The sequence below is a fragment of the Prosopis cineraria genome, unplaced genomic scaffold (assembly GCF_029017545.1).
Source record: "Prosopis cineraria cultivar Desert tree isolate PC_DT_omini unplaced genomic scaffold, ASM2901754v1 PC5, whole genome shotgun sequence".
Taxonomy (NCBI): Eukaryota; Viridiplantae; Streptophyta; class Magnoliopsida; order Fabales; family Fabaceae; genus Prosopis; species Prosopis cineraria.
This window is the reverse complement of record NW_026555336.1, coordinates 39,196,854-39,221,369: the sequence shown is the minus strand read 5'-3', so window position 1 is coordinate 39,221,369 and position 24,516 is coordinate 39,196,854. Positions and strand designations below refer to the sequence as shown.

General features: G+C 33.0%; 2 protein-coding genes across 2 annotated transcripts; both read left to right on the top strand.

Moving 5' to 3' along the window:
* The first annotated feature begins 1,668 nt into the window (after positions 1-1,668).
* LOC129310897 (uncharacterized) lies at positions 1,669-5,376 on the top strand. The gene is made up of 7 exons (XM_054952795.1): positions 1,669-1,731; positions 3,315-3,419; positions 4,146-4,277; positions 4,380-4,456; positions 4,557-4,681; positions 5,026-5,237; positions 5,332-5,376. Exons 1-7 carry the CDS (start codon positions 1,669-1,671, stop codon positions 5,374-5,376), a joined length of 759 nt encoding a protein of 252 aa, XP_054808770.1.
* A 4,704-nt stretch (positions 5,377-10,080) lies between these two features.
* Positions 10,081-24,357, top strand: LOC129310921 (serine/threonine-protein kinase STY17-like). Its single transcript, XM_054952814.1, has 16 exons — positions 10,081-10,516; positions 10,849-10,963; positions 11,886-11,986; positions 12,175-12,294; positions 12,899-12,953; positions 13,676-13,786; positions 15,818-15,868; positions 20,611-20,786; positions 20,872-20,979; positions 21,509-21,582; positions 21,840-22,015; positions 22,985-23,080; positions 23,549-23,629; positions 23,711-23,764; positions 23,855-23,989; positions 24,063-24,357. Exons 1-16 carry the CDS (start codon positions 10,320-10,322, stop codon positions 24,141-24,143), a joined length of 1,731 nt encoding a protein of 576 aa, XP_054808789.1. The 5' UTR covers positions 10,081-10,319; the 3' UTR covers positions 24,144-24,357.
* Positions 24,358-24,516: the final 159 nt, after the last annotated feature.

Here is a 24,516-nt window from a genome sequence, read left to right as displayed (position 1 = left end):
GCGATTCTTAATTATTTTAGTGATTGATGAGAGGTCACCTCTATTATTTTATGCCTTTACAGTGGTTTTTGGAACCGATACTAGATCTCAATTTTGTGGTATTGCATAGATTGTGTGGAGGATGTATCTTGAAACTATATTCTAGAAAAAGTAAGTTGTAAAATATCAGAAGTTGTCTAAATATTACATTATCGCAAAGAAAATTGATCATCCCCTCTTAAAAAGTATAATTTTAATTAGACATTTTGGTGAATGCAAATAAAATATTCACGATAATCACTTCTACTAAAAGAGATTTCTTGTATAAAATACAAGTATGAAATCTAGACTAAATAACGTAACAACAATTATTTTGTTTGATTGTTTATAATCTTTATGTGTCTTTCAAAGAGCTTCATTTCACTCACTCACAGATTCAAAATTTTTAATAATCTCATATTTGAAATTCATTGTTTCATCATAGGAAAATCAACTTCATATCAACAAAAAATTAAAACAATGAAGCAATGGATTTAGCTTCTAATCAACAAATGAATGCTCCTTACGTCCAACAAGGATCAGGGGGGAAGACTGAAAGGTGGCGAACAACTTGATAGTTGTTCTTCTTGTATATATATATATATATATATATATATATATCATATTTTTCAACTTTACTGATCTCTTACGATTTTCATCGATAAACTGTTTTTGAATCAACTTTATTATCATAAACTACATATTTGTGGTTCGATTAACTCATTTATCTCATCTTGATGTTATATGGTCATTCTCGCTTCTCTCTCCCTTACACATCTTATATCTACAACATGTGCAATAAATAATAGTAATTATATATTGAAAGCTCGACTCTCATTTGCTTGAAAAAAATGAAATGAAGCGTGAACACAAGCAACAAGATAAAGAGAGTGAAGCTTCAAAAGGAGCATGAATAGATGCTCCGAAGTTTCAAAATTGTTTTACTTGAGGCCAAAAGCTAATGCCATATTGATGTTTTGGTACCAAGTCATTGTTAATGTGAATTGGCGGCGGTTTTCTTGAAAACCGTTGCAAATGTTTCCTTTAAAATTTTATTCATCAAAATGTTTTTAAATTTTAAATATTTTTATAAAGGTGCGAGATAGTAAATCAAAAACAAAGTCATCTTTGTTAGTTCTGTACATGTTTATTGTCAGTTCAAAAAAAAACCTATCATAATTCTTAATTTAGTTTTTCATATTGTCACTAAAAATGATTGCAATTTTGAAAAAATGTCATTAAGTTTTTTGTTTTAACCGTGGATTTTATAACCATCTCTAATACAATGGTGAAAACCAGAGTTTTTTTTTTTTTTGGTATTCATTGTGTGTGAGATGTACTTTGAAACCATAGAAAAAGTACACAATTAATTTGCAATTTTTTGTCAAAAGTGTGTCTAATATATTACATTATTGACAAACTGAATTTATTCATAATATTGTGCATAATAATCACTTTTACTAAAAGAGACTTCTAGAATAAAATGTATACACGCAATCCATACTAAATGACACGGTGACAGTTACTTTACTTTGCACATAGTCTCTTCATATTTCAAAGAGCTACTTCATTTTCATTCGTTCTCTCTCAGATCTAAAATTTTGAATACTCTGATTCTCTTAACTCACCTTCTCTACGTTACTAGAAGAAATGAATTCAACTTCAGATCTACAAACAAACGATACTCCTGATGATGATCGAGAAAAACAGACAGTAAGTAACTTGCTTAGTGGCTTTTCTTTTATTTTTCCCCAAGATTTTCCAACTATTCTCTTATCTTGAAGATCCTTCATTCTTCCCTTGCGATGTTTTCTTGTCTTCCATTTTTTAAATATTTTGTGTATTTTTTCTAATTTTTTGGAATAATCTTTGTTAAATTCGCTTCTTATGCGTTTATGTACAGTCAGTTAAAAAAATTGATGAGAAGCTTATGGTTTTGATCTAAAACTCAAATGAGTAATTTTCAACTATAAATTGATTTTTCACCCTTCAAAATTAATTATCTGGTAGTAAACATCGAAGAGATTTTATATTTGTGCTATTTTTTTCCATCTCCTTCAAGCCTTCCTAGATTTACTCACTTGTTTTCTTGATATTTCTCTGCATTTTTTTTGTATTTTTACTTTAAATTGAAAATATTTGTAAACATAATTTCGATCCCCATTTTTTTATCAGGGAAGATTCTTCTCGAAAGTAATTTTGAAAGAGAATTAGATTGAAAAATTATGATTTTACAAGTAGATCATTTTCTTTCACAAATTAGTTTTTTGAAGCTTCAAAATCCAAGACCAAGTACATCTTCTCTTTTTTGCATTTTGAAAATTAATTGATATTTGTTTTTTTGGGTAGTTTTGCTAATTACTTATCCACTCGATCTCAAACCTAAATCTATGCCATGACCAGGAGAAAATGAATCTCTTTGTCTAAGAGCCTCATTGCAATATTATTGTCATATATAGTCCAATCAAACATGAATTTTAACTAAGCCAGTTAAACACATACATTGCACATATATATGGTTCCACTGTATTCACAGGTCATCAAGGATTGGTATTTTACATGGGAATACAAAGAGTGAAGTTGAAAACAGATATAAACTTGGGGAGGGAAATTTTAATTTGTTCTGTAAAAGGGAAAAGACCTAGAATAAATTTATGTTTGATCAAATTAGATTTACTTTTAATTATACGATTTGAATGATGAGTTATTGTGTATCTAGGCCTAATAGATGATGGAATGTCGTGCAACCAGTTGTGATTTTTTTTCCCATCAATTTGATATATATGTTGCAATTGGAGAACAAACATTTTCACGAGAATGATTAAAATTTCTTACTCAATGTGCCACACTTGCGGGGGTGCAATGAACCTCAGAAGATAATTAAGAAGAAAACAATAATAGCTATAAAAGAGATTATCTTTGCCACAATATAACCACTTTTATGCCCTAATTAATTGAATCTTCATTTTGGGGGGGGGTTTGTGTTGAGCTCTCTTACTTATTTAAGATTCATTACAACATTAGGAAAACGTATTTCTTTAACATTAGCCATAATTTTTGTTTCCATTGATTATATTATGTTGTTAGATTTAGTGATCATTGAGATGAGATTTACATAGATACGCAATAATGTTTTTGGGTCTTTCTCAATATGTTATGCTTTAAATGTAATTATTTAATGTTGTCTATATAACAAAGTTCGTTTTTATTTTCTGTTAACCATCTTAATAGTATGTTTTCTCTTTACTATAATAGTGATTTTCATCAAAATGTATCTACATTATATTTAATTGCAGCCCAATTCCAAAACAACCTCGCAAGCGATTATTGTATTTCCATTGTCATATAAACGGCCAAGCGATGATGCTATCATCACAGCATCCACTTCTTCAAGGAGAAAGGTATATGTAAATTACTTTTGCTCATAAAATTTATATTCTTAAAAGACTATAGTCGGTGCTCTTCTTCCTTAACTAGTTCATTTGCTGACTCTTTTTTGGAGGAAACTAATAAAAAACCCATGCGATAGTATTTTACAGAAATAGGGTATTTAGCAATGCGATATCATTCTAGTAATCTCAAGAATGTTAGAGTGAATACTTGTTATAAGTCTCACATCAAAAAACATTACAAAATAGGTGTAATTTATAAGTGTGAAGGGCTCTTTCATCTTATAAGTTAGTCTTTTAATATGTACATTCTTTTTAACTTATGCAAAGACTTACTTCTAACCAACAAAAAATATAATTGAATGAACTGTTATGGAGTGGACCACTCGATAAGCTAGTATGTTGGGAAAAGCTATGCATAAATATTAAGCAATATACTCTAATTGTTGTACCCTAATGTCAAATATTTCTAATGTATCAATATTATGGATTTGACATTATACATATTATATTGAAGCAATTATATTTCTTTTGCTTCTTAAATTCATATATGGAGACTCATTCTTCTAATTTGTGCCATTGTCCCACTTAGAGGAGATCATCTGAAACACCTGAAGGATGGATTTGTGAGGCGAGAACTCGAAAAAATGGAGTGGTAGATAAGGTACCATTCTTTGTAATAACACACACATATATTAAGCAACAATATTATCATCGACGTTAATGTTTTTGTTGCAGTTTTACTATCACATAGAGACCAATGTGAGATGCCGTTCACTGAAAGAAGTAGAAAGGTATACGTTACATGGAATTCGTCCTGGAACCAAAGGAAAGGAAAACGAAGAGGAAATCATTGTTGCTGAAAAGAAAGTGAGTTCAATCAGTTATTTCTCCCTAGTACTATTGTATATGTTTGTATATATGTGTGTGCACGTGTGGGGATTTGAAGTTGAAATTGTTTGAAAAATGGAGGCCAAGGAGACAGAAGAAACGAGCCCGAGTATTGAAACTCGTGCAGAGGGATCAGTTGCTGGAAAGAATAACAAAGGGTGAGTTTTACTTGCAAATTTTTACAAATATGTGGTTTGGGTTTATAACTCATTTCTTTCATCTCTATTACTATACATCATGATGTCACATACATTTCAGAAAATCAAAGATTCACATGGCGCCGATGAACAAAAATGAACATAAAATTCTTGTTGAAAAATTCCTAGCTGAAGCCTGGCATAATATGAATCACCCCAATGATATCAGGTCTGAGTCTTGGGAAGGTAACTTTTCAAATTAAAAGATATCTAACTCTCTGCATGTATGTTAGGAATTCTATCCTTGTTAGGTTATTTAATCGTAAATGGACTTGAATTAATATGAAAAATCTCACACCAAATAAAGCTAGATTTAATAATTAATATATATAGTACATGTCTTGAGATTTATAATTAAGATGTGGTGTCATACACTTCTCTTCGCTCCATTGTTCTCTCAACTCGTTTCTGGATAGTCACTCCAGCCGTTCTTCTTAATACTCCTCCTAAAAAACATTGTTAATTACCTTCCACACAAACTTCTACCATTTCTGTTCTATGTTGAAAGACTGAGTCTCATTTGCATGAAGAAATGGAAATGAGGCAGCAAGAAGAGCAGAAATCAATGGAGATGAAACTTGAAGAGGAGCGCGAAGAGATGATTCGGAAATTCCAAGAGGAGCGTGAAGAGTTGGAAAGGAAGTTTGAAAAAGAGAGAGCTCAGCTTCACCTGTGGATGAAAGGTGAGATAGACTACAGGATCCAACTCCAATTGGATGCCATGTTGCCCACTTTTCTAAAGGTACTCTTCACTTACTTGATTGATCATTTTCGAATCGTCAACTTAAATGCATGTCACTATTATTATTTGAGTTGTATATATCATTTCTTAACAGGGAAAAAATATTCCTCCACCTTCTGGCGATTCAGCAGGCGTCTAATTATGCTGCGAGAGAATTTTAAAGACATAATAATGTCATGTTCCTGTTTGCTCCTAAATATGTGTCTGCTGATTAAGGAGCCATAGTTTGTACATCTGATGAACAAGCATTTTTGTTGTTATTTTCTCTGTTTGACCTTGAGATTCGATCGAACCATGTCAGTATTGTTACTCTTTGATTGACAATTTGGCATCTGTTGATAAGTATCCTTTTGAGCTTGAAGACTTGGGTTAATCATGATGCGTTGATGCTTTTGGTTTCATATTCTCTTGAGATGTCGGGTCATACAATTCCCATTGGTTTAAATTTTAATATTGGTGATGAAATTTTGCCAACATATGCCTTACTCCATATATCTAGTTTTGGAATTAGAGCAGGTTAATTCAGAGCATGTATATTAATTTCTAGTATTTTGCATCTTGTTTAAGTGTTAAGTTCATGTTCGGTACTTCGGTTCATGCTAAATTCCTTAGGGTAAGGTATATGTGCTTCAATAAGGAATAGAAGAGATCAATGTTTTACGGTACTCTAGTCCATTTTTATCACTATCTTAGTTACGTTCCGTCTTGCATTGAAATTATGGATCCAAGTGTATTTCGACTTTGGTGGTCTTGCATTTGCATGTATATATAGAATCAAATCCAATTTCACATCAACATGGTAGACCCCTGGTATACTACGTAGAGCGCTTAAAACATATTTAAGCTTTGTATACGTACGCGGTACAATTTTTCCTGCAATGAAATGCGTAATTGATGTTAAATGATTTTGCAGGGTGGGTGTCGAGTTATTAAATGCTTTGGATGAGTGCAATGGCTTGTAGTTAATTGGATTATTGTTTTTCTTTATCGATCTATGTGCTTTGCAGGAATGTTGGAATATATATATTCCTTTCATTTAAAAATATAAGGCATTTTTAACGAATTTTACCCTCCAATAAAATAGTTACTTACTTTCAAAACAACTCTATCTTTTCATATTTATCCCTATTAAACACCCTATAATAAATATAAAGTCATTATTAATAGAAATACTTTTGAGAAAAAAGCAATGATTACACCTCAAAAAATTAAAAATATTTTACATTTTTTTAATTTTAAATTTTAAAAAATGTTTTATATTTTTGAATGGAGGGAATGTGTGTATATATATATATAAGTGCTTTGGAATTGAGAGCTTTTATGTAGCTTTATGGGAGTACGTTGCATGCAGTACTCTTCTTGCCACCAATCATGCTAATTAACTAGGTTTTTAAATTGTTAATTAAGCCAACTTCTAACCTGTTTAGATTTTTATAACGTGTCAAATGAGGACACCATAGTTTTCAAGAACTTAAATTTAAAAAACTGTCTCCTCCTCTTTTTGACCCATATCTGGCTATATATCTTAGTTTGTCGCAACATCACCCACACATTTAGTGGTTACACAAGTCTAAATGGTTGAGATCACCACACTAGTTTCTTGTAGCTGTTGGATTGCAACGCTTAATAGAAAGTAATTAATTCAAATCTTACAACGTGACTTCAAATAAAGTGCGGACAAAGATAAAAAACAAAAAGTTAGATCCAATATTAATGTCGATTCATAGGTTACTTTTTGGAAGATGACTCAAAAATTCCCTGCAACAACTGTAACACCCCAAGTCTCACCAATTTGGGAAAATCATTTCTAAGGACTCATGAAAAAAGTTTTTTACATATAATGACTAATATGGAATAAATTATTATTAAGATGGGAATATAAATATACTTTTTTAAATGATGATTTGTTATTGATCTTTATTTATAAAATAACTTTTTTTACATGTTTTTGAATGCGATTTTCCCTTGTTAAAATTAGTCTATAATTTCAAGGTCTTTAGATGTGAATAACTTTTTAAAAAAATGACAAATTTGCCCTTCTATACCTCCCGGAATCAGCTATCCGTCCTTTGACTTCTTCATCTTCCACATACCTCCCCCAAATTTCAATCTCCTCTCGCCAAATCAGACTCCAGCACCACCATCACCAATTGCACCTTTTAGTTCTCAAGAACCCCACCCCACCTCTCCTCCTTTACTATCTTCCTCCTATCCAATCACTCTCAAGGTACTATATACCCTCAACCATGTTCAAATTACACTCAATGTTATAACATGTAGACCGATTAATGATCCATCCTTTTATATCTCATGCTTCGATTTGGTGTTTGTTCATGCAGTTCATGACGTGGGATATAGGCTAAAGGTGGAGAGAAAGAAAGCAGGGAGCAACATAAAACCAGTGATCTCGTCTGATGTCTAACAAGAGAACTGGTTCGTTTGATGCAAACTCAGCAAACCAGTTCTCCAACGAACCGGGTTTGTGAGCCAAGATGCCATACTCTGCCCTCGTCTCATGGTTTGAGAGATGCTGATCTTCTACGCACTTCTCTGCCTTCTAAGAAGATTAATGGTAACTATGTTGGAGTCTGATTTTTGGAAGAGGAGATTAAGATCTGGATTGAGTCAGTGTGTAGTGGAGGAAGATGAAGAAGTCAAAGGAGAGGCAGTTGATTCAACGAGGTAGAGAAGGACAAATGGGTTATTTTCTTTAAAAGTTATTCACATGTAAGGACTTGGGAGTTGGGATTGCAAAATAATTTTAACAATTATATTGGTGGCATTTTAGGATAATTACAATTGTTGTGGGGTGTTTCGGAGTAATTTTTTTTTGTTTTTATCTTTTATTTCAATTAACCTAACTATCATTTCTACCATGCTTGGTAGGAGAAAAAATTGAGCGAAAAAAATAGGGAGAAAACAACATTTTTTCTTACTTAACTACAGAGAAAAAAGTAAGGAGAAGAAAAAAGTGAAAAAAAAAATATATAGAATTCACATGTTTTTATTTCCAATTTTTTCCTCCAATTATGGGCAAATTTTAAAAGTAAAATATCATTATTAAGTTTACCCACCAATTTTTTCGTTATTGCCTCGCTTTCCTTCATTTTTATGGTGATATTTGTGGTGTGATTACATTTTAATTATAGACCTTTGCTAAACAAGTACTATGTTTAAGTTTTAGATTAATTAGACAAATACTAATTCTAAATTTTCAGTTAAGTACTTTTTATTTAGTTGTAGTTTTAAATTTTAAGATTATTATATTTTAATAATTTAATAAATAAAATTTTAAATTGGATAAAATAATTTTTTGTCAATATTAAATAAAATAATTTTTAATTATATTTTTATTCAATCACTAATAATTTTTCTCTCTCCCTATTTTCTTTCGTTCAGTCAATTGTATAATGAAAAAAATTATATCTCTTCACTTCTTTTTCTGTTCATTTTTTTTATTTTATTTCATTCCTATTTAAATGCAATATTGAGATAGATGTATAGATAGAGATATCAAACATGGTTTAATATTTTATTAAATTGTTTCTATTCTCACTAGTTTCATAATAAATACTTTTATTTTTTATGAGTTTTCTTTATTATACGTATATCTATCTTGTGTAGTTGGATGATGATGGGGCCTGAAATTTTATCTTATGATAAAAGAATCTGTTTGCGGTCCTTTTAATTGGTGGAATATTCCCGTTCAAGCACAACGCGCATGATGAGGACAAACCTTCATATGGATCTAATCGCCCGACATTAGTCATGAGATTATTTCTCATAAATTATATTCTAAAAATTGTCGATTCATTTGTGTAAAAGATGCCATACTTGCAATTGACGGCAAGTTTTTTGTTTTCTTTCCTTTGGGCCTGAACAGTTGATGGCAAGTTGATAACCCATAATTAGGATATTCTATTTTTCTTTTTTTTTTTCCAATAGGATTTTTTTTTTTTTTTTTTTACAATCTGACCAGTGGAATATGCTAATCATGATGTTTACTTTTTATTAATGAAATGTGCACAGACTCGTATGGACCCACATTTTTCAGGAGGGAAGGATGAGTGGATCATTCTGTTGTTCATGATTATTTAAAATCTAACAAAACTTAAAAAATTAATGATAATTTAATAATTTATTGATGTTAAATTATTAATCATTTAATATTTTATTAATAAAATATGACAGGTCAATAGTTATTTATAAACGACTTATAGTTTACTAATTTTTTACAGAACTTAAAAATTAATAAAATTATGTTTTGATAAGATTAAGAAGACTATTTTTTATCAAAAGATAAACTTAAAATTTAATTATTTTGTAATTTTTTTCTCACCATAACTAAATTAAAAGATTAACAAGTGACAATATAAGTATATGTACAAATTTAAAATTTTTTCCAATTATCATTAAATTTTAAATATTATTACAAGGTTATTGAACATGTACTCACTCCTATAATAGAACATTTACTTATCAGTGGTTTTGGTATATAGTTTAAAAAAAGCTCTGCATTTTTTTAAAAATATTTAATTTTCTTATTAACATACTTCGATACTTCATTCAAAAATATGTAAAAAATATTTTAATTAAGAATATATGTGGCAAAATAAAAATATCCAGTTTATTCCAGAACTAATCTGGTGATTATTTGTACAATTATTATTATCCTCCGCGCAACGAGCAAATTCTAATCTCTTTTTTTCGGTCACATACTCACATTCATCCCGCAACGCGGGCCCGAGTCTGACGTGGATAGGTGGGATCAAATCCCGTCGCTTTTGCAGTACAGCAGTACTGCTATTACCGGGTTGATGCTTTTGTCACCGAAAAAAAAAAAAAAAAATCAAGTACCTGGTAAAGAAAACGTAACCGGGGGAAAAAATGAAAAGAGGCTTTTAAGATTCAAGAGTTGAATCTCGTGTTCTTTTGGCGTTTCTTTCGCTTTTGCATGATCCATTTACTTGATTGGAGTTGAATCTCTTGGTCGTCTTCCTCCTTCTCCTCCTCTTCTGCTGCGTGAGAGTGTGGAGAAACGTAATCCGCAAGAGTTGCTGATTGTGCTTTGCTTTGGCACTGATGGTGATCGAGGAGGACGTGGAGAGCTGCGCGAGTCGAGCCGTGCAGTCACAGCAAGCTCATCCTCGTCATCACAGCCAGAAATTGGAAGTGTACAATGAGGTGCTCCGTCGAATTCGAGAGTTCAATTATGAGGAGGCCAATATTCCAGATTTTGATGATCAACTATGGCTTCATTTCAATCGTCTTCCTGCTAGGTATTGGATATTTCTGCTTTAGTCTACGTTTCCTTTCCCGAATTGTTTTGATATTATTTTTTTTCCCGCGCGACAACTACTGCTGAGAAAACCATGGAAAAACCGAAAGATTGCGGCGCAATTATAACAGGAATTGAGTGTACTCATGCCTGGATGTTTTCTTTACGCATTAAAAGTTCTCTCTTGATAATTTGAAATACATAGATTATGAAGAGGGGAGAAGAAAGAGAACAGCTTAGTTTGGCTCCTTTAATTTAGCTCTTTTAAGTGGAATTGCCAAAGCGTTTGTTCTCGGCGGCAACTTTTTTGTCGTTCTGACTGTTACTATGCAGGTACGCATTTGATGTGAATGTGGAGAGGGCAGAAGATGTTCTTGCTCATATGAAACTACTGAAGTTAGCAGAGGACCCGGCTAATCGACCCGCATTTCAAGTTCGCTTAGTACAGGTAAAAACAGCTAAAACTTGCTTGCCTTCCAGATATTACCTACAATAATCACTCCCTTCGGTCATAGGATACTTTTAAAAGTAATTTTTGATTCAAAATGTAAATTTTATAATAATTTTATCCTTTTTTTTATTAATATAGAAGTATTTAATATAATTGTATTATTATTTAAAATTAAGGATAATAATAAAAGCATATCTTTTTTTTTTGTGCTATCGAAGAAAAAACTAACTTTTATAAAATACATGAAATGGTTGAAAATGTTTGACAAGAGTGAGTATTTAATTAGAGTTCAATTAATTTTTGTTAAGTCTCATATTTATAACGCTCTGACTATCTTACAATTCACAACAAAATCGTGTTGAAAGTTCAGTAATATGACAGTTTTGATTTTCTTTTCTCAATCTTCCCATGGTGTACATGAAATTGAATGAGTTTATCTAGATTGCCATTTCAGGAAAAAAATTATATCTTAATTTGCAAACTTTACAAGAGGAGATTCTATCATCTTTGTTTTCTTAGCATATTTGTTTTCTTAGAAACTCCGTTACCGAACTAATGCTACTTTCTTAGCCCACTGGGAAAACCATCACTTGCTATTTCAAATTTCACTGGTTATTGTGCTGTAAATTATCACTCTGACACGAGGAATTCGAGATTTTGAAGGATGCACTCAACTTGGCTTCCTCAGAGCATACTTAATGGCTCAACCTCACATTAGGAAGCTCATGTTTTCCATTTTCAACTCTCCTATGTGATGATTTACCTTTTTGTTTTTGGTGAAAATTAAAAAAGAATTTCTAAAAGCTTAATAAATGCACAATAATCCTCTTATCAGCACTAATCATTTTGGATCTCCGTAATTCATAGCATCTTTGTAAGTGCCTAAATGCCCCAATCAATGCTATCGTCCTTAGTGCAGGTACAAAGCTTTGGGAGTGCAAATAACGCTGACTCTATGCACTCAGATCCATCTGAGAATGAAGATGCGCAGAGCTCTTATAACTATTCTTTTAAGCAGGGGTATGGTTCATACATTATCCCATTTACTTGTACTTTCCAATTTTGCTGCTGATCAATAGGCACGCGGAGAACATCTCGCCCTTTTTTTATTCTAGTTATTGTCCACATTGTTATTATGCCATTTGTTAATTTCTGATGTTTTCTCTCTGTCTCTCTTTTGGGCAAAAAACATAAATAAATAAATAAAGAATTCACCTGCCACCTACTTTCGGTTCATCATCAAATCTTGAAGCTCTTTCACGTAAAGCAATTAAAAATAATATTGAAGATGGGAACAGTGCTATGGATGTGATACCGCATTCTTTCCGGTAAGCATTTTGGTCACCTTACTTTGGACTGTTATTTTTCTAGCAGAATATTGTGAAAGACCATAATTCTTTCCTCTTTCACTACTTTTATGAGGTGACTATGTTGGAATTGCTGAAAGAGGCATTACATTTATCAAGTGGCTGCATTCTCTTAGTAGGAGATTGATGAAATTAGATCAAATCTGTTATCATTTGAACATTATACCTGCCATATGCAATTCTCTTTGTTTCATGCATTTCATCGACAAAGAAGAAGGATAAGATTATTTTTACACGTGCTGATCTTACCATAAACATGTGAAATTGTTAAATTACAAAATATGTAGAATGTTCTGTATGCTCAATCAAGTGGAAGACTTTGTTAAAGAGGTTTATTTATTTATTTTATTTTTGCCAATGTTGTGGGTGCAGACACTTCAGGTAATAAGGCTCTGATTTCAGTTCATTGTAGTTAGGGCATGCAGTCCTAGTTTCCTCTCCGTATTTTAGTTTTTTTGAAGGGAATATGTATTTTTATGTCTATTAAGCTTATGGCAGTTAACAATTGCATTTCCTTTAGTACTCAAATTTTTAACTAGTTATCCTATTCTCTGCTAACTTCTAGGCCCATGCATGAGATTACTTTTTCAACTGTTGACAAGCCTAAACTCCTTAGTCAGGTAATTAATTCTTTTATTTTCTAAACAAAATTCTCTTCTACTCACTTAAATTGGTTGTTTTTATTTTATTGGGTGAAATTGATGTCAATAATCCTACTTTTATTTCTTATCCAGTATACTCTTTATCATCTGACATGTTTTGATCCCTCTTTTCTTGCCAATTGGTTTGGCTAGCGCACTTCTACCAACTGTTGTCATGGCAGTTTTACTATATATGTCTAGCTTGTTGCCTTCTGCATTAGCTACTGACATTTTTCATGCTATTTGCTATTGATACTATTACACGTCTACCATGAAGGCCATGATGTTCTGATCTGTTAATGTTTTATCTGGAATCATAAAACTAACCTTATCATACACAACTCATGTAAACATATAATCTATTATTGACTGAAAAGAAGAAAAGAGGAGGGCTTTCTTCAAACCATGCCAGTTCTTTATAAATTGAAAAAGAGGAAAATATAATTATCTTCTACCTGTACTTACTACTTGTGCTCATCTTATATCTAATAACTTCCACAGAAAATCCCCCCAAGGTTTCATTTCTGAGATGACTGCTTCCTTGTTTATTTTACATTCTACTAATTGTGGTTAACTTAATTGAATATTTGCTCAAGCTTTAACAAGTCTCAAACTTTTTTAGTTACAATAGAATATTTAAATTTCATACTCAATGCTTCTCTCTACTTTACTGATAATCTCATTATTTATTCATATTTTAGTTAACTGCATTACTCAGCGAGATTGGATTGAACATTCAAGAAGCCCATGCATTTTCCACCAATGATGGCTTCTCTCTTGATGTCTTTGTCGTTGAGGGTTGGCCTAATGAGGTAAGATGAAAATGGCTAAGTGAATCTGATTTGATACAAAAACAAAATTGTTAACGTTATTTTTCTAGCAGGAAGTTTCACTATTGTACTTCAATATCCTACTATTAATGCATGGGTATGGTGCGTAATTTAATAAAACAAAGCATAATTAATATATTATTGATTAACGTTGAATTAGTGTAAATAGAACTACCAGAAAAATGACCATTCCATAAGTGATCATAAAAAGAAGATAGACATTGCAAACCATGATCTGCATGTAAAACTGTGCAACATTCCATTTCAACTAATTTAAGCAATCCCAGGTTACATCCATTCCAATTTATAACTTAAAACGAAGTTACAATCATTCAGTTATGCCTTCTGAAATTTCTGTTATTCTCTCTTCTTAGTCCCCTTTTATCACTGTATCCATAGCATATTTCCATATCCAATTATTCGTGGACTGGAATATTGTTAGTTTTATTTCATAAATAATACAAGAATTCTTCAGGTTTCCTTCAAAGGCTCACCAAGAACGGTTATGTTATTTCAAATATGTGGGCACAGAGGGATTGAAACATTTACTAATGCAGATTGGGAAATTTGATCCCCCGGAGGAGTTAAAAAGATTAGTTGTAGCTTGGAGTAGTGCTAAAGCTGAATTTAGAGCCTTTTCTCAAAGAACATGCAAATAGATGTAGCTAGCATGGCTGATGGAAGAACTAAATTCCCCTAGCACACTGCCAGGGAAACATTTTTGCGATAATAAGGAAGCAATTAGCCTAGCTCACTATTTAGTTCATCATGATAGAACAAAAGATTTTGGAGGTCAATACTCAATAGACACTTCATCAAAGAGAGAATTCATTCAGGAATATGTTAATGGCTTGTATCCATACCACTCAACAAATTACATACATTTCGACCAAATGGTTGCTGAGACCCATCTTAAATATCTTTGTGGACAAGATGAAAATGATGAATATCTGTTCCACCATGATGAGGAGTGTTGAACATTGGAATCAATGCCATCATTTCTGGAATTCATTGACGTTTGTCTAAGCTATGGTTGTTACCTTTCCTATTTCCTATTTCTTCCTCTGTCCCTTGTATCTTGGGATATTACTGAATCTAGTGTCGCGCTTCCTATTTGTTCTTTCATTGGTGTTGTGTATATCCCTGTATTACAGAATGCATGCACAGTGAGAGAGACAATTTGATCTCATTTTTTAGTTTCAAAGCCATATTCTGAAATGCTTCAAACAAAATAAATTTACAAAAGGATGTTATGCCTCTAATATGTATTTCGGAGTTTGTACATAGATGGATATATAATCAATACAAGTACTACATCCAAAACGATGATGCTGTGCGCTTATGTGAACTGATTCTGAGATTGATGTCATGGTCTAAAAGTTATCCGTCTTTCTTTAACGTCAAGATAAGTTGTATAGTATTACTTCTTTTGATTTTTGTAGTTTCTTTTTCAAACTTATATCTTATATTTCCCAGGATATATTGGCTTTCAACTTCTAATGCTTCATACGCCCAGCAATTTGAAAATCTGTTAGTAATAATGTAATCCTTATCTCTTGCAGAACTTGAAACTTCCTGTTGCTAGTTTAATTTAATTGCCATTCTGAACTAGCTGATGAATTTTCTACGAGAGCTTTGCTTATGATCATGATTGCTAATGAAAGATGGTTACAACTTATAACAATATCTAAAAGAGAAGAGTTTGAAGAAAATAAGAACTTTTTAGTCAACCTCGTGTATAACAAAACAACTTTTTAAAGCTATTTTTTCCCCATTTCTGGCAATCCTAATTTGTTAACAGTCTTACTTTCTTCCTCATATTCTGAACAATTTTTTATGGTCATTTATCAGTTGACTGTTTTATTTTTTGAGAAGTTGAAATGTTTAATTCTCTTCTTCTGCAACTTTTTTTGTTTTACATGCTTGGCTAACATATTGATATAACCTGTTGAAATTTAACCACTTAACCTTTTTTTTTTTTTTTGGTCTTTCTCTTTGCATCTGGATCGATAGGATACTGAGGAGCTCAGAGCTATATTGGAAAAGGAAATTTTTAAATTTAAGGTAAAGTATTTCATGTTAATGTTTTTTTAATATTTTAAATTCCAGATTTTTCTAGAAAGGTATTTTAAATATTTTTTTTAATGTTTCAGTAGAATGGAATCTTCAAGATTAAGGATGGGTGATAGGATTATGGTGATAGATTCATAAAACAGGAATGCCTTGTATTGAGAAGGCAACTGTTGATATTGGTTGTTATCTGCTTTAACACTGATTATAGTAACTGAAACGTATCGAGCATAAAAATGCTAGCAGGCTATGGCATGTCACGTGACAAGCCCAACTCTCAATGATGATACAAAAATAACAATAACCCTTATTTCACTAGGTAGGGTCAGCTACATAAATTGCACAACGTCATTGTGCCCTATCATTAGCCAAACTTTTAGTAATATTATTAACTAAGAGATCTCGTTCAACAATCTTCATGAGTATTTACTTTGGTCTTCCTCTACCCCTCTTTACAAAACTGAAAATTATTTGCTCTACTCTTGTCACCAATGCCTTCTACGGTCTTCTCTGTACATGTTTAAATCATCTCAAATGATTGTCTAACATTTTTTCCTTAATAGATGTTACACCCACATTTTTTTGCACATGCCCATTTTGGATTTTATTTTTACATGTATGCCTGCATACTCATCTCAACATTCTCATTTCTACTACTCCAACTTTATGCGCCTACTGCCCCTTTAAAGCCAGACGTTCACTACCATGTAACGTAATTGGTCATATAGCAGTTCTACTTCCCTTGAAGTTTATTAGATACCTTTTGATCATAAATAATTCTTTTAGCCTTTCTCTAATTAAACCACTCAACTTGTATCCTATATACAACATCCCTATCAATTTCCCTATCATGCTAGATAACAGCTCCTAAATATCTAAACTTTTTCGTTTGAGGTATAATTTAATATCCTAATCTTACTTCCAAATTACTATTGACTAACCTCTTATCAAAATTATAATACAAATATTCTATCTTACTCCTACTTAGGCAGAAATCCTTCGACTTCGAGGTCCCCCTTCATAACTTAAGTTTGCAGTTAATCTCTTCTCTTATCTCCGCAATAAGAACTATATCATCCGCAAAAAGCTTGTATTTGGAAATTTCCTCTTAAATCTACTCAGTTAAAACATCAAGGACCAGCTTAAACAAATAAGAACTCAAAAATGATCATTGATGCCTAAGAAGCACCGATACGGGTACGAGTGTCGGGTACGATACGATACGATACGCGGACACGGCTATTTTTCAAAATTTTAGGATACGGGTACGGCTATATAAATAATTAAATATTAAATATTTGAATGTTTAAAAATACAATTTCAAGATGTCTAATGCCATCATAAAATATAATACAACAAATAGCTAAGTACTTAAATACTATCAAGTGGCAAAAAATAATTATCAACTTAAAATAATTCTAATAAAAATTTTAACATAAAGAGAGTCAATAAAAATTAAAAATAAATCAATGTTTAACTCAATAAAATAATCTATCAAAATAAAAAAAATTTAATAATTCAGTATTAAATTTAAAAAACTGATTAGTTGTTCTGCCTCTCTCGGTTCAGCAGTGAAGAATTGAGCAATAAATATTCATTGTCCAGCAATGCAATAATCCCAATAAATATCCATCAGGCAGCAGCACAACATTGAACAATAAAAAAGTGAAAAGCAGAAGAGATAGAGATGAGGTCAAAGACGCTGAGGCAGAGCTCAGATTGAAGCTGAATGAATTATCAAGATTGAAGCTGAAGACTGAAGACTGAAGAATGATGAGGTCGAAGACGTGAGAGTGAGGCAGCGTGCGAAGTGAGAAGTGAAAACGCGTCTGACTCAGAGCGATACAGCGGTCGACACAGGCAATGAGCGACAGAGTGAAAAACACGAGAAGGGGGTCGATTGGAGCTGAAAATCTTAGGGCATCGGGTTTCTGGAGTTGGGACTGAGTAAAAAGAGGTGAAAAATGCAGAGTTTTGCGTCAGCCCGCGTCCGACCCGCGTCAACCCGTCTCGACCCGCATCTGCCCGCGTCCGCCAGAAACTGGGAAAAGGGACGCGCCGTTCCCCCGTCCTGAACGCGTGTCCGTGTCGGATACGTATCCGATACGGACACGCCGGCCATTTTCGCGTATCGGTGCTTCTGAGATTGATGCAGTCCAATCTTTGTAGGAAAGTCTTTTGTTTCACTGCCAAATATTCTTATAATGGTTGTTGTCCCTTCATACATATCTTATACAGCTCTAATATAGATAATTCAAACTCCTTTCTTTTTCAAGACTTTCCAAAGTACTTCTCTTGATACTCAGTAGTAAACTTTTTTTCAAACCAATAAAAACCATGTGTAAATCTTTGCTTTTGCTTTGATAGTTTTTCATTAATTTCCTTAATCAATAAATCACTTGTGTAGCTACCTTACCTGACATGAAGTCAAATTGATTCTTAAAATTAGTAGTCTCCAATCTCAATCTATATTTAATCACTTTCTTCCTTAATTTCATTGTATAGATCATAAGTTTAATCCTTCTGTAGTTTGTACAATTCTGAATATCCCCTTTATTTTTGCAAATAGAAACTAAGGTGTTTTTTCTTCATTTGTCAGTCATTTTCTTGGATCGTAAAATCTCATTAAATAACTTAGTTAGCTATTGTATCCCTTCTTCACCTAAACATTTCTACACTTTAACAAAGATACAATCAGGTCCATTGACTCTACTATTTGCCTTTTTTTCAAGAGCTTCCTTTACCTCACTATCACGTATCCTTTATAGAAGGGCAAATTTTGTTCTCCTTCATGAGTTACTAAATCCTCCAAGTTATTAGACGAGTCCTCTCCATCATTAAAAAGTTTGTAAAAGTAGGTCTCTTATCTTTCTTTAATATCGCCATTTGTAACCAAAACTCTTTCTTCTCCATCCTTTATGTACCTTACGTATTTCAGATCTCTTGGTTTTCTTTCCTTGCTCTTAGCAATCCTATCAATTTTTTGGTCTCCATCTTTTGTCCTAAGACCTTTGTAGAACTCTTCAAATGCTTAAGAACAAGCTTCACTAAGTCTTCTTAGTTTTCTTCTTAGTCATACAATACCTTTCACAATTTTTATCATTATTGCATAAATGGATGGCTTTAAAATACTCTTTCTTATGTTTTACTTTTTCCTATACATTATCATTTCACCATTAAGACTTTTTATCTCTCAGACCAAAACCTTTTAATTCTCTCAAAACTTCTATAACAATCTTCCTTATCTTCTTAGCTATATCCTCCCACAAGATGTTAGTACTTCCCTGAGACTCCTAAATTCCTTTAGCCAAAAGATTTTGCTTAAAAATTTTTCACTTCTCGCCTTTTAACTGTCACTGCCTAATCCACGAGTTTACCACTTGTCAGCACTTTTGATATTTACTCTTAATACATACATCAAGGACAAGGACCCTATGTTGTATTATTATGCCATCCCTGGAAATCACCTTACAATTTTTACAAAATCTTCGATCCGTGTTCCTTACTAAAAAAAAATAATAATAATCTGCGACCTTGAGGCTCCACTTTTGTAAGTGATGGAATATCCATCCCTTTTCTTGAAATAAGTGTTGACAATTTTGAAATCACACGCCAAAGAGAAATCAAGAATAGGTTGTCTTTCATTGTTTAGCTCTCCAAAACTAAAACCACCATGCACCTTCACATAATTACCTGCCTCTCTCTTGACATGACCATTGAAATCTCTCCAATAAAGATCTTTTCACTTTGTGGCATGCTTTGAAACAACCCCTCCAAGTATTCTCAAAACAATTCCTTAAGACTGGCTTTTGCCCCAACTTGAGGTGCATAATCATTGATGATATTGACAGTCTCATGTCCAACAATTATTTTTAAGGAAATATTTTTGTCTCCAATTCTGCTAAATTCTACCATGTTCTTCTTCCACTCCTCATCAACAATGATATCCACTTCATTCCGTGTGCTTACTTTCCTTGTATATCGAAGTTTGAAATCTTGAATATCTGTAGCTTGTTCATCGGCCTATTTAGTGTTCTGTAAGTACAAGACATTAATTCTTTTAGGAATCATAACTCCTACCACCTTTATGGATTTACAAGTTAAGGTCCTAATGTTTCAAATATCAAATCTAATCTTGCTCACATGAACAAATTTCTTTAGCCATGCTCATCTAGAATAATGCGGTAGCTCTTGCTCATTTAGCACTACATCCGAGCATCAATACAGCTGCTCTAACTCATTTGTCACTACACTCAAGTCATATAGCGCATTACTTATGAGCAACGACTTAGCATTGGCACAAAAGCATCTATTGTCCTTATCCAAGTGAGATTCGACAAAGTTTTACATTGACTGTTGAGGGTTTAACAACCCTCCTCCTTTACCCAGACTTGAGATCAGCTGTCAACAATGATGCAATCTACCTTATTTGTTTTAACCAAAGAATTTCCCACATCAAGATCAATCTATATGTTCTGATGATCATTCCCTTAATCTGTTGAAAATGTGCCTAAAATAGATCACATTGATGTTCATGATTGATTATTCTACTATGCATGGTTTGATATATTACTTTTATAATGTTTCAAATCACTGCTGAATCTCATTTATTAGTTTTTTTGACCGTGGAGTACATATTTTCTGTTACATAGCCATGGTCAGATATCTGTCTTTAGTTTTCATTTCTCTTTGGATTTAAATATTCTGATATATGGAATGTATTGTTGGCCCAACAGGAGCAATATCTGTCAAAACAGGGAACACATTATGCTGCCAAGGACGATCATCAGGAAAGGATGGAACCCTTTCCTCCTTGCATAGAAATACCGTCTGATGGAACTGATGTCTGGGAAATTAATACCAACCTGTTGAAATTTGAAAACAAAGTTGGCTCTGGATCATTTGGTGACTTGTGAGTTATCTCTTGTGAAATCCACTGGACCTCTATGTAGCTTCTTAGCTGATCTCTCTTTTCCTCTTTCCTTGATCTTCCTTAGGTACAAAGGCACATATTGCAGTCAAATTGTGGCTATCAAGGTCCTCAAACCTGAGCGCACAAATACAGATATGTTGAGAGAGTTCGCACAGGAAGTTTATATCATGAGGTTTATTAACATACCTGAATGTGATTGATAGAGATATCATTCCTTGTGACACTCTTTTTCTTCCTCCACTTTTTCTTCCCTTCCTTCATTAGTTTCTTTTATGATGATTTCTATAACCAATAATTAACTGATAATCTTGGAAGGAAAAAGATGGATTTGATGCTTGTATTTGAATGGATTTGAGAAGGTAATAGCTTCTCATAAAGCTGATGCACTTTTTAGCAAACCTGTGTCTTCTCCAATGTTCAGAAGCAGAGCTTCCTGTTTTTGTGTTATGAAAAATTAAAAGGAATATTGAGCAGCCATTTTTGTGTCCAGGACACAATCTGGCTGCACAAACCAGTGAAATTGAAGCTGCTACACAGACTAATGCAAATTAAATCACTGCATAAGCCAACAAAACCATCTTTCCATGTTGTTCTTGATGATGGAGAATCAATTACTGAGAATTCTTATTAAGTCTTGACATGGCATCCTTATAAGTTTTGTCTGAGAATTCTTCCTTTGTCTATGATAACTTGCGTTGCAGGAAGATTCGACACCGGAATGTTGTCCAATTCATTGGAGCATGTACTAGACCACCAAATCTGTGTATTGTTACTGGTAAAGAACAGAGATCCCTGAGAACTTATGATGCCATGTATTCATATTGTTAGCTTTTACCAACAGAAATTTTTGTAGGAATATCAAGTTCTATTGTCTATGCGTGATGATATATTAGTTTCAAAATTTTGCATGAAATCTTTAATTAAATGATCATGATGTGTCATGTAATATTATTTCTAAGATGATTTGGCTTCCCCTTTCAGTCACCTCATGATTCCAGTTTGAATCTTTGCTTATGTTTATGCCTTCATCAGAGTTTATGTCTAGGGGAAGCCTATATGACTTTCTGCACAAACAGAGAGGTGTATTTAAGCTTCCAACTTTGCTAAAAGTGGCAATTGATGTTTCCAAGGGAATGAACTATTTGCACCAAAATAATATCCTCCACAGGGACCTCAAGACTGCCAATCTGCTTATGGATGAAAATGAAGTAAGAGGACTCCTTGAATTTGTTCACATTGATTAACTGTTTCGTTTCATCATTTGGTCAGCCTGTGTCTTGCCACTCTTTATAACATGGTCTATGAAGGCTGCCCTGTGAATGAAAATCATATTGGTCTTTTGATGCCAATTTCAAGTAAATCTTTCATGTACAATTAATGCCAAATGTCTTTTCTTTTTTGACTTGGTATAATCAATACATACTATCCTGTTCTTCTATCAGAATTCAGATCAGTGCATTGAAATTTAGTTGTAGAATTTCCCTGAATAAATGCATGACTGAGTGGCAGTGTGGTTATACATTTGTTGTGTTCACAAAGCTTAGGTGCAGCTGATGGGAAACAGAATTAGTGTTACTTTATCTTTATTTTAAGATAATTAGAATTTTTAGACAAAATTATTTTTATTAGGATTTCTAGATTATCTTTTAGGTTTAATTTAGTTTGTTTTGAATTTAGTTGATTATCTTATTTTAAAATTTATGATTTATTTTATTTTTATATTTGAATAAAGTTTATTCCATCCTTTAAAATTATAGTTGTTCATATTAACTAGGATCAGGGCTCTATAAATAGCTCTAGGATTATTCATATTTAGGCTAGCATGTTGAGTGATTTGAGTATTTGTTTTTCTACCTCTCCCTCGATTTCTCTTTCTTGTCTTCTCTTTCCATCCCTTTTCCTTCTTCCCTTTGCTTTGTCCGGCATCAATTTCTCTCTATGGTATGCTTGACTACCACAATCAAGAAATTCTGGATTGATGTGGTATATGATGGATTTGAAGGGCTGCTTCTAGTCTAGTGCCTATCTCCTAGGTTTGTAGCTGTGTAATGTAGGAACTTTCATGCATATAATTGAAAGGAAGAGTAGTTGATTTTCTCTTAATGCTTTTCTAGAAGTAAAGCATCTCCAACATGATTATCTCATCTGTACTAAAATCTCATATTCTTCTTCAATAGGTAGTGAAGGTTGCTGATTTTGGGGTTGCCAGAGTGAAGATGCAATCCGGAGTGATGACAGCTGAAACTGGAACGTACCGTTGGATGGCTCCGGAGGTATGGATTTTCTTCTTGTGCGTGTGTACAGTTTCTAAGTTTTTAGGATATCAGGATGTCTGTCTACTTATTGGTATGGAAAAGGGGGAAATAGGAAGGGCAGGAAAAATGGAGAATATAATTAAATGCTCCTCAGGCCTAAGCTGGTGGTGCGTGCGTGATTGAGACAGGGAAGTGATTGAATGGTTATCTGGTAGATTCTCCCGAAAATACCAATCATTATAAAATATTAAATCTATAACAAGCAACATGATTCATAAGCCTTCAAGAATGCCCAATGCATTGCATCTAATTATTCTATAATCAAGAATTCTGACAGAGGGCAAGTCCTTCAGGAAGACATTATGCAAAAATGTAGAAAACAGAATTACAAATCCAGAGAACCCAGCGATCCTAGCTATTTGATTATAAATTCCACCGTTTGCTGATACTCCAAATCCCTTATCACTGATTTGTTTTTACTCGAAGGTCATCGAGCACAAACCGTATGACCAAAAAGCAGATGTCTTTAGTTTTGCAATAACTCTTTGGGAGCTTCTAACCGGAGAAGTAAGTCCTTTCCATTTTTCTGTATCTCAGACAGTGGTCCTGGATTTTACTCTTACTGTGTTTACTATTTTTTATGACCAGCTGCCTTACTCTTACTTGACTCCATTACAAGCAGCAGTAGGCGTGGTGCAAAAGGTTTTCATTCTGTGTCCTCTTCATTGATCATCTTACCGAACCAATTATCTTATCCATGCGTGATGATGCTGTGCTTATCGTTTCAATTAGGATCTAAGACCTACAATCCACAAGAGCACGCACCCAAGAATTTCTGAACTTCTCCAACGTTGCTGGCAACAAGATCCAAAAGATAGACCAGAATTCTCCGAGATAATAGAGATTCTTCAGCTGATAGCTAAAGAGGTAAAACATAATTCTCACTCGTACAAAAAGCTGAACCAAGTCTTAAAATTTTGATATGATATGTTTCAAACAGGTTATTGATGAAAAAGGCGATCGGCACAAAGATAAATCGTCCCATGGCTTTCTCTCAGCACTTAGATGGGGCCATCACTGATTTGGATCTATTATGAATGACTGTATATATCTTCTTATATCCTCTCATAGTCTGATTTGATATTTTTATTTTTAACAAAATATACAAAATGATAAGTTAACCAACTTACCTTACTACTTGGGAGTTGGTGGACGATGATAGGTTTGGATATGTACATTACAAACCCTTTTGTTTGTTCCAATTTTTGAATGATAGTTGCTTTTTCTATTTAAAAGATGTAAAAAAAAAAAAAAAAACTAGTTTTTTCTTCAAACAAATGAAAAGTTCAGTTTTTTTTTTTTTTTTTAAACAACAACGAAGTTCTGGACATGCAGGAGGCGGCACATTTAAAATCTAATTGAACAAGCTGAATCCTATATTCAGAATGTCGAAA

Bases quoted from the DNA above. Each gene is read 5' to 3' on its own strand.
- LOC129310897 (XM_054952795.1), top strand. From the start codon at position 1,669: ATGAATTCAACTTCAGATCTACAAACAAACGATACTCCTGATGATGAT. The intron at 3,420-4,145 runs GTATATGTAAAT...TTTTTGTTGCAG, and splicing joins CCACTTCTTCAAGGAGAAAG to TTTTACTATCACATAGAGAC. The intron at 4,457-4,556 runs GTGAGTTTTACT...CATACATTTCAG, and splicing joins GCTGGAAAGAATAACAAAGG to AAAATCAAAGATTCACATGG.
- LOC129310921 (XM_054952814.1), top strand. From the start codon at position 10,320: ATGGTGATCGAGGAGGACGTGGAGAGCTGCGCGAGTCGAGCCGTGCAG. The intron at 13,787-15,817 runs GTAAGATGAAAA...CTGGATCGATAG, and splicing joins TTGAGGGTTGGCCTAATGAG to GATACTGAGGAGCTCAGAGC. The intron at 20,980-21,508 runs GTTTATTAACAT...CTTGCGTTGCAG, and splicing joins CAGGAAGTTTATATCATGAG to GAAGATTCGACACCGGAATG.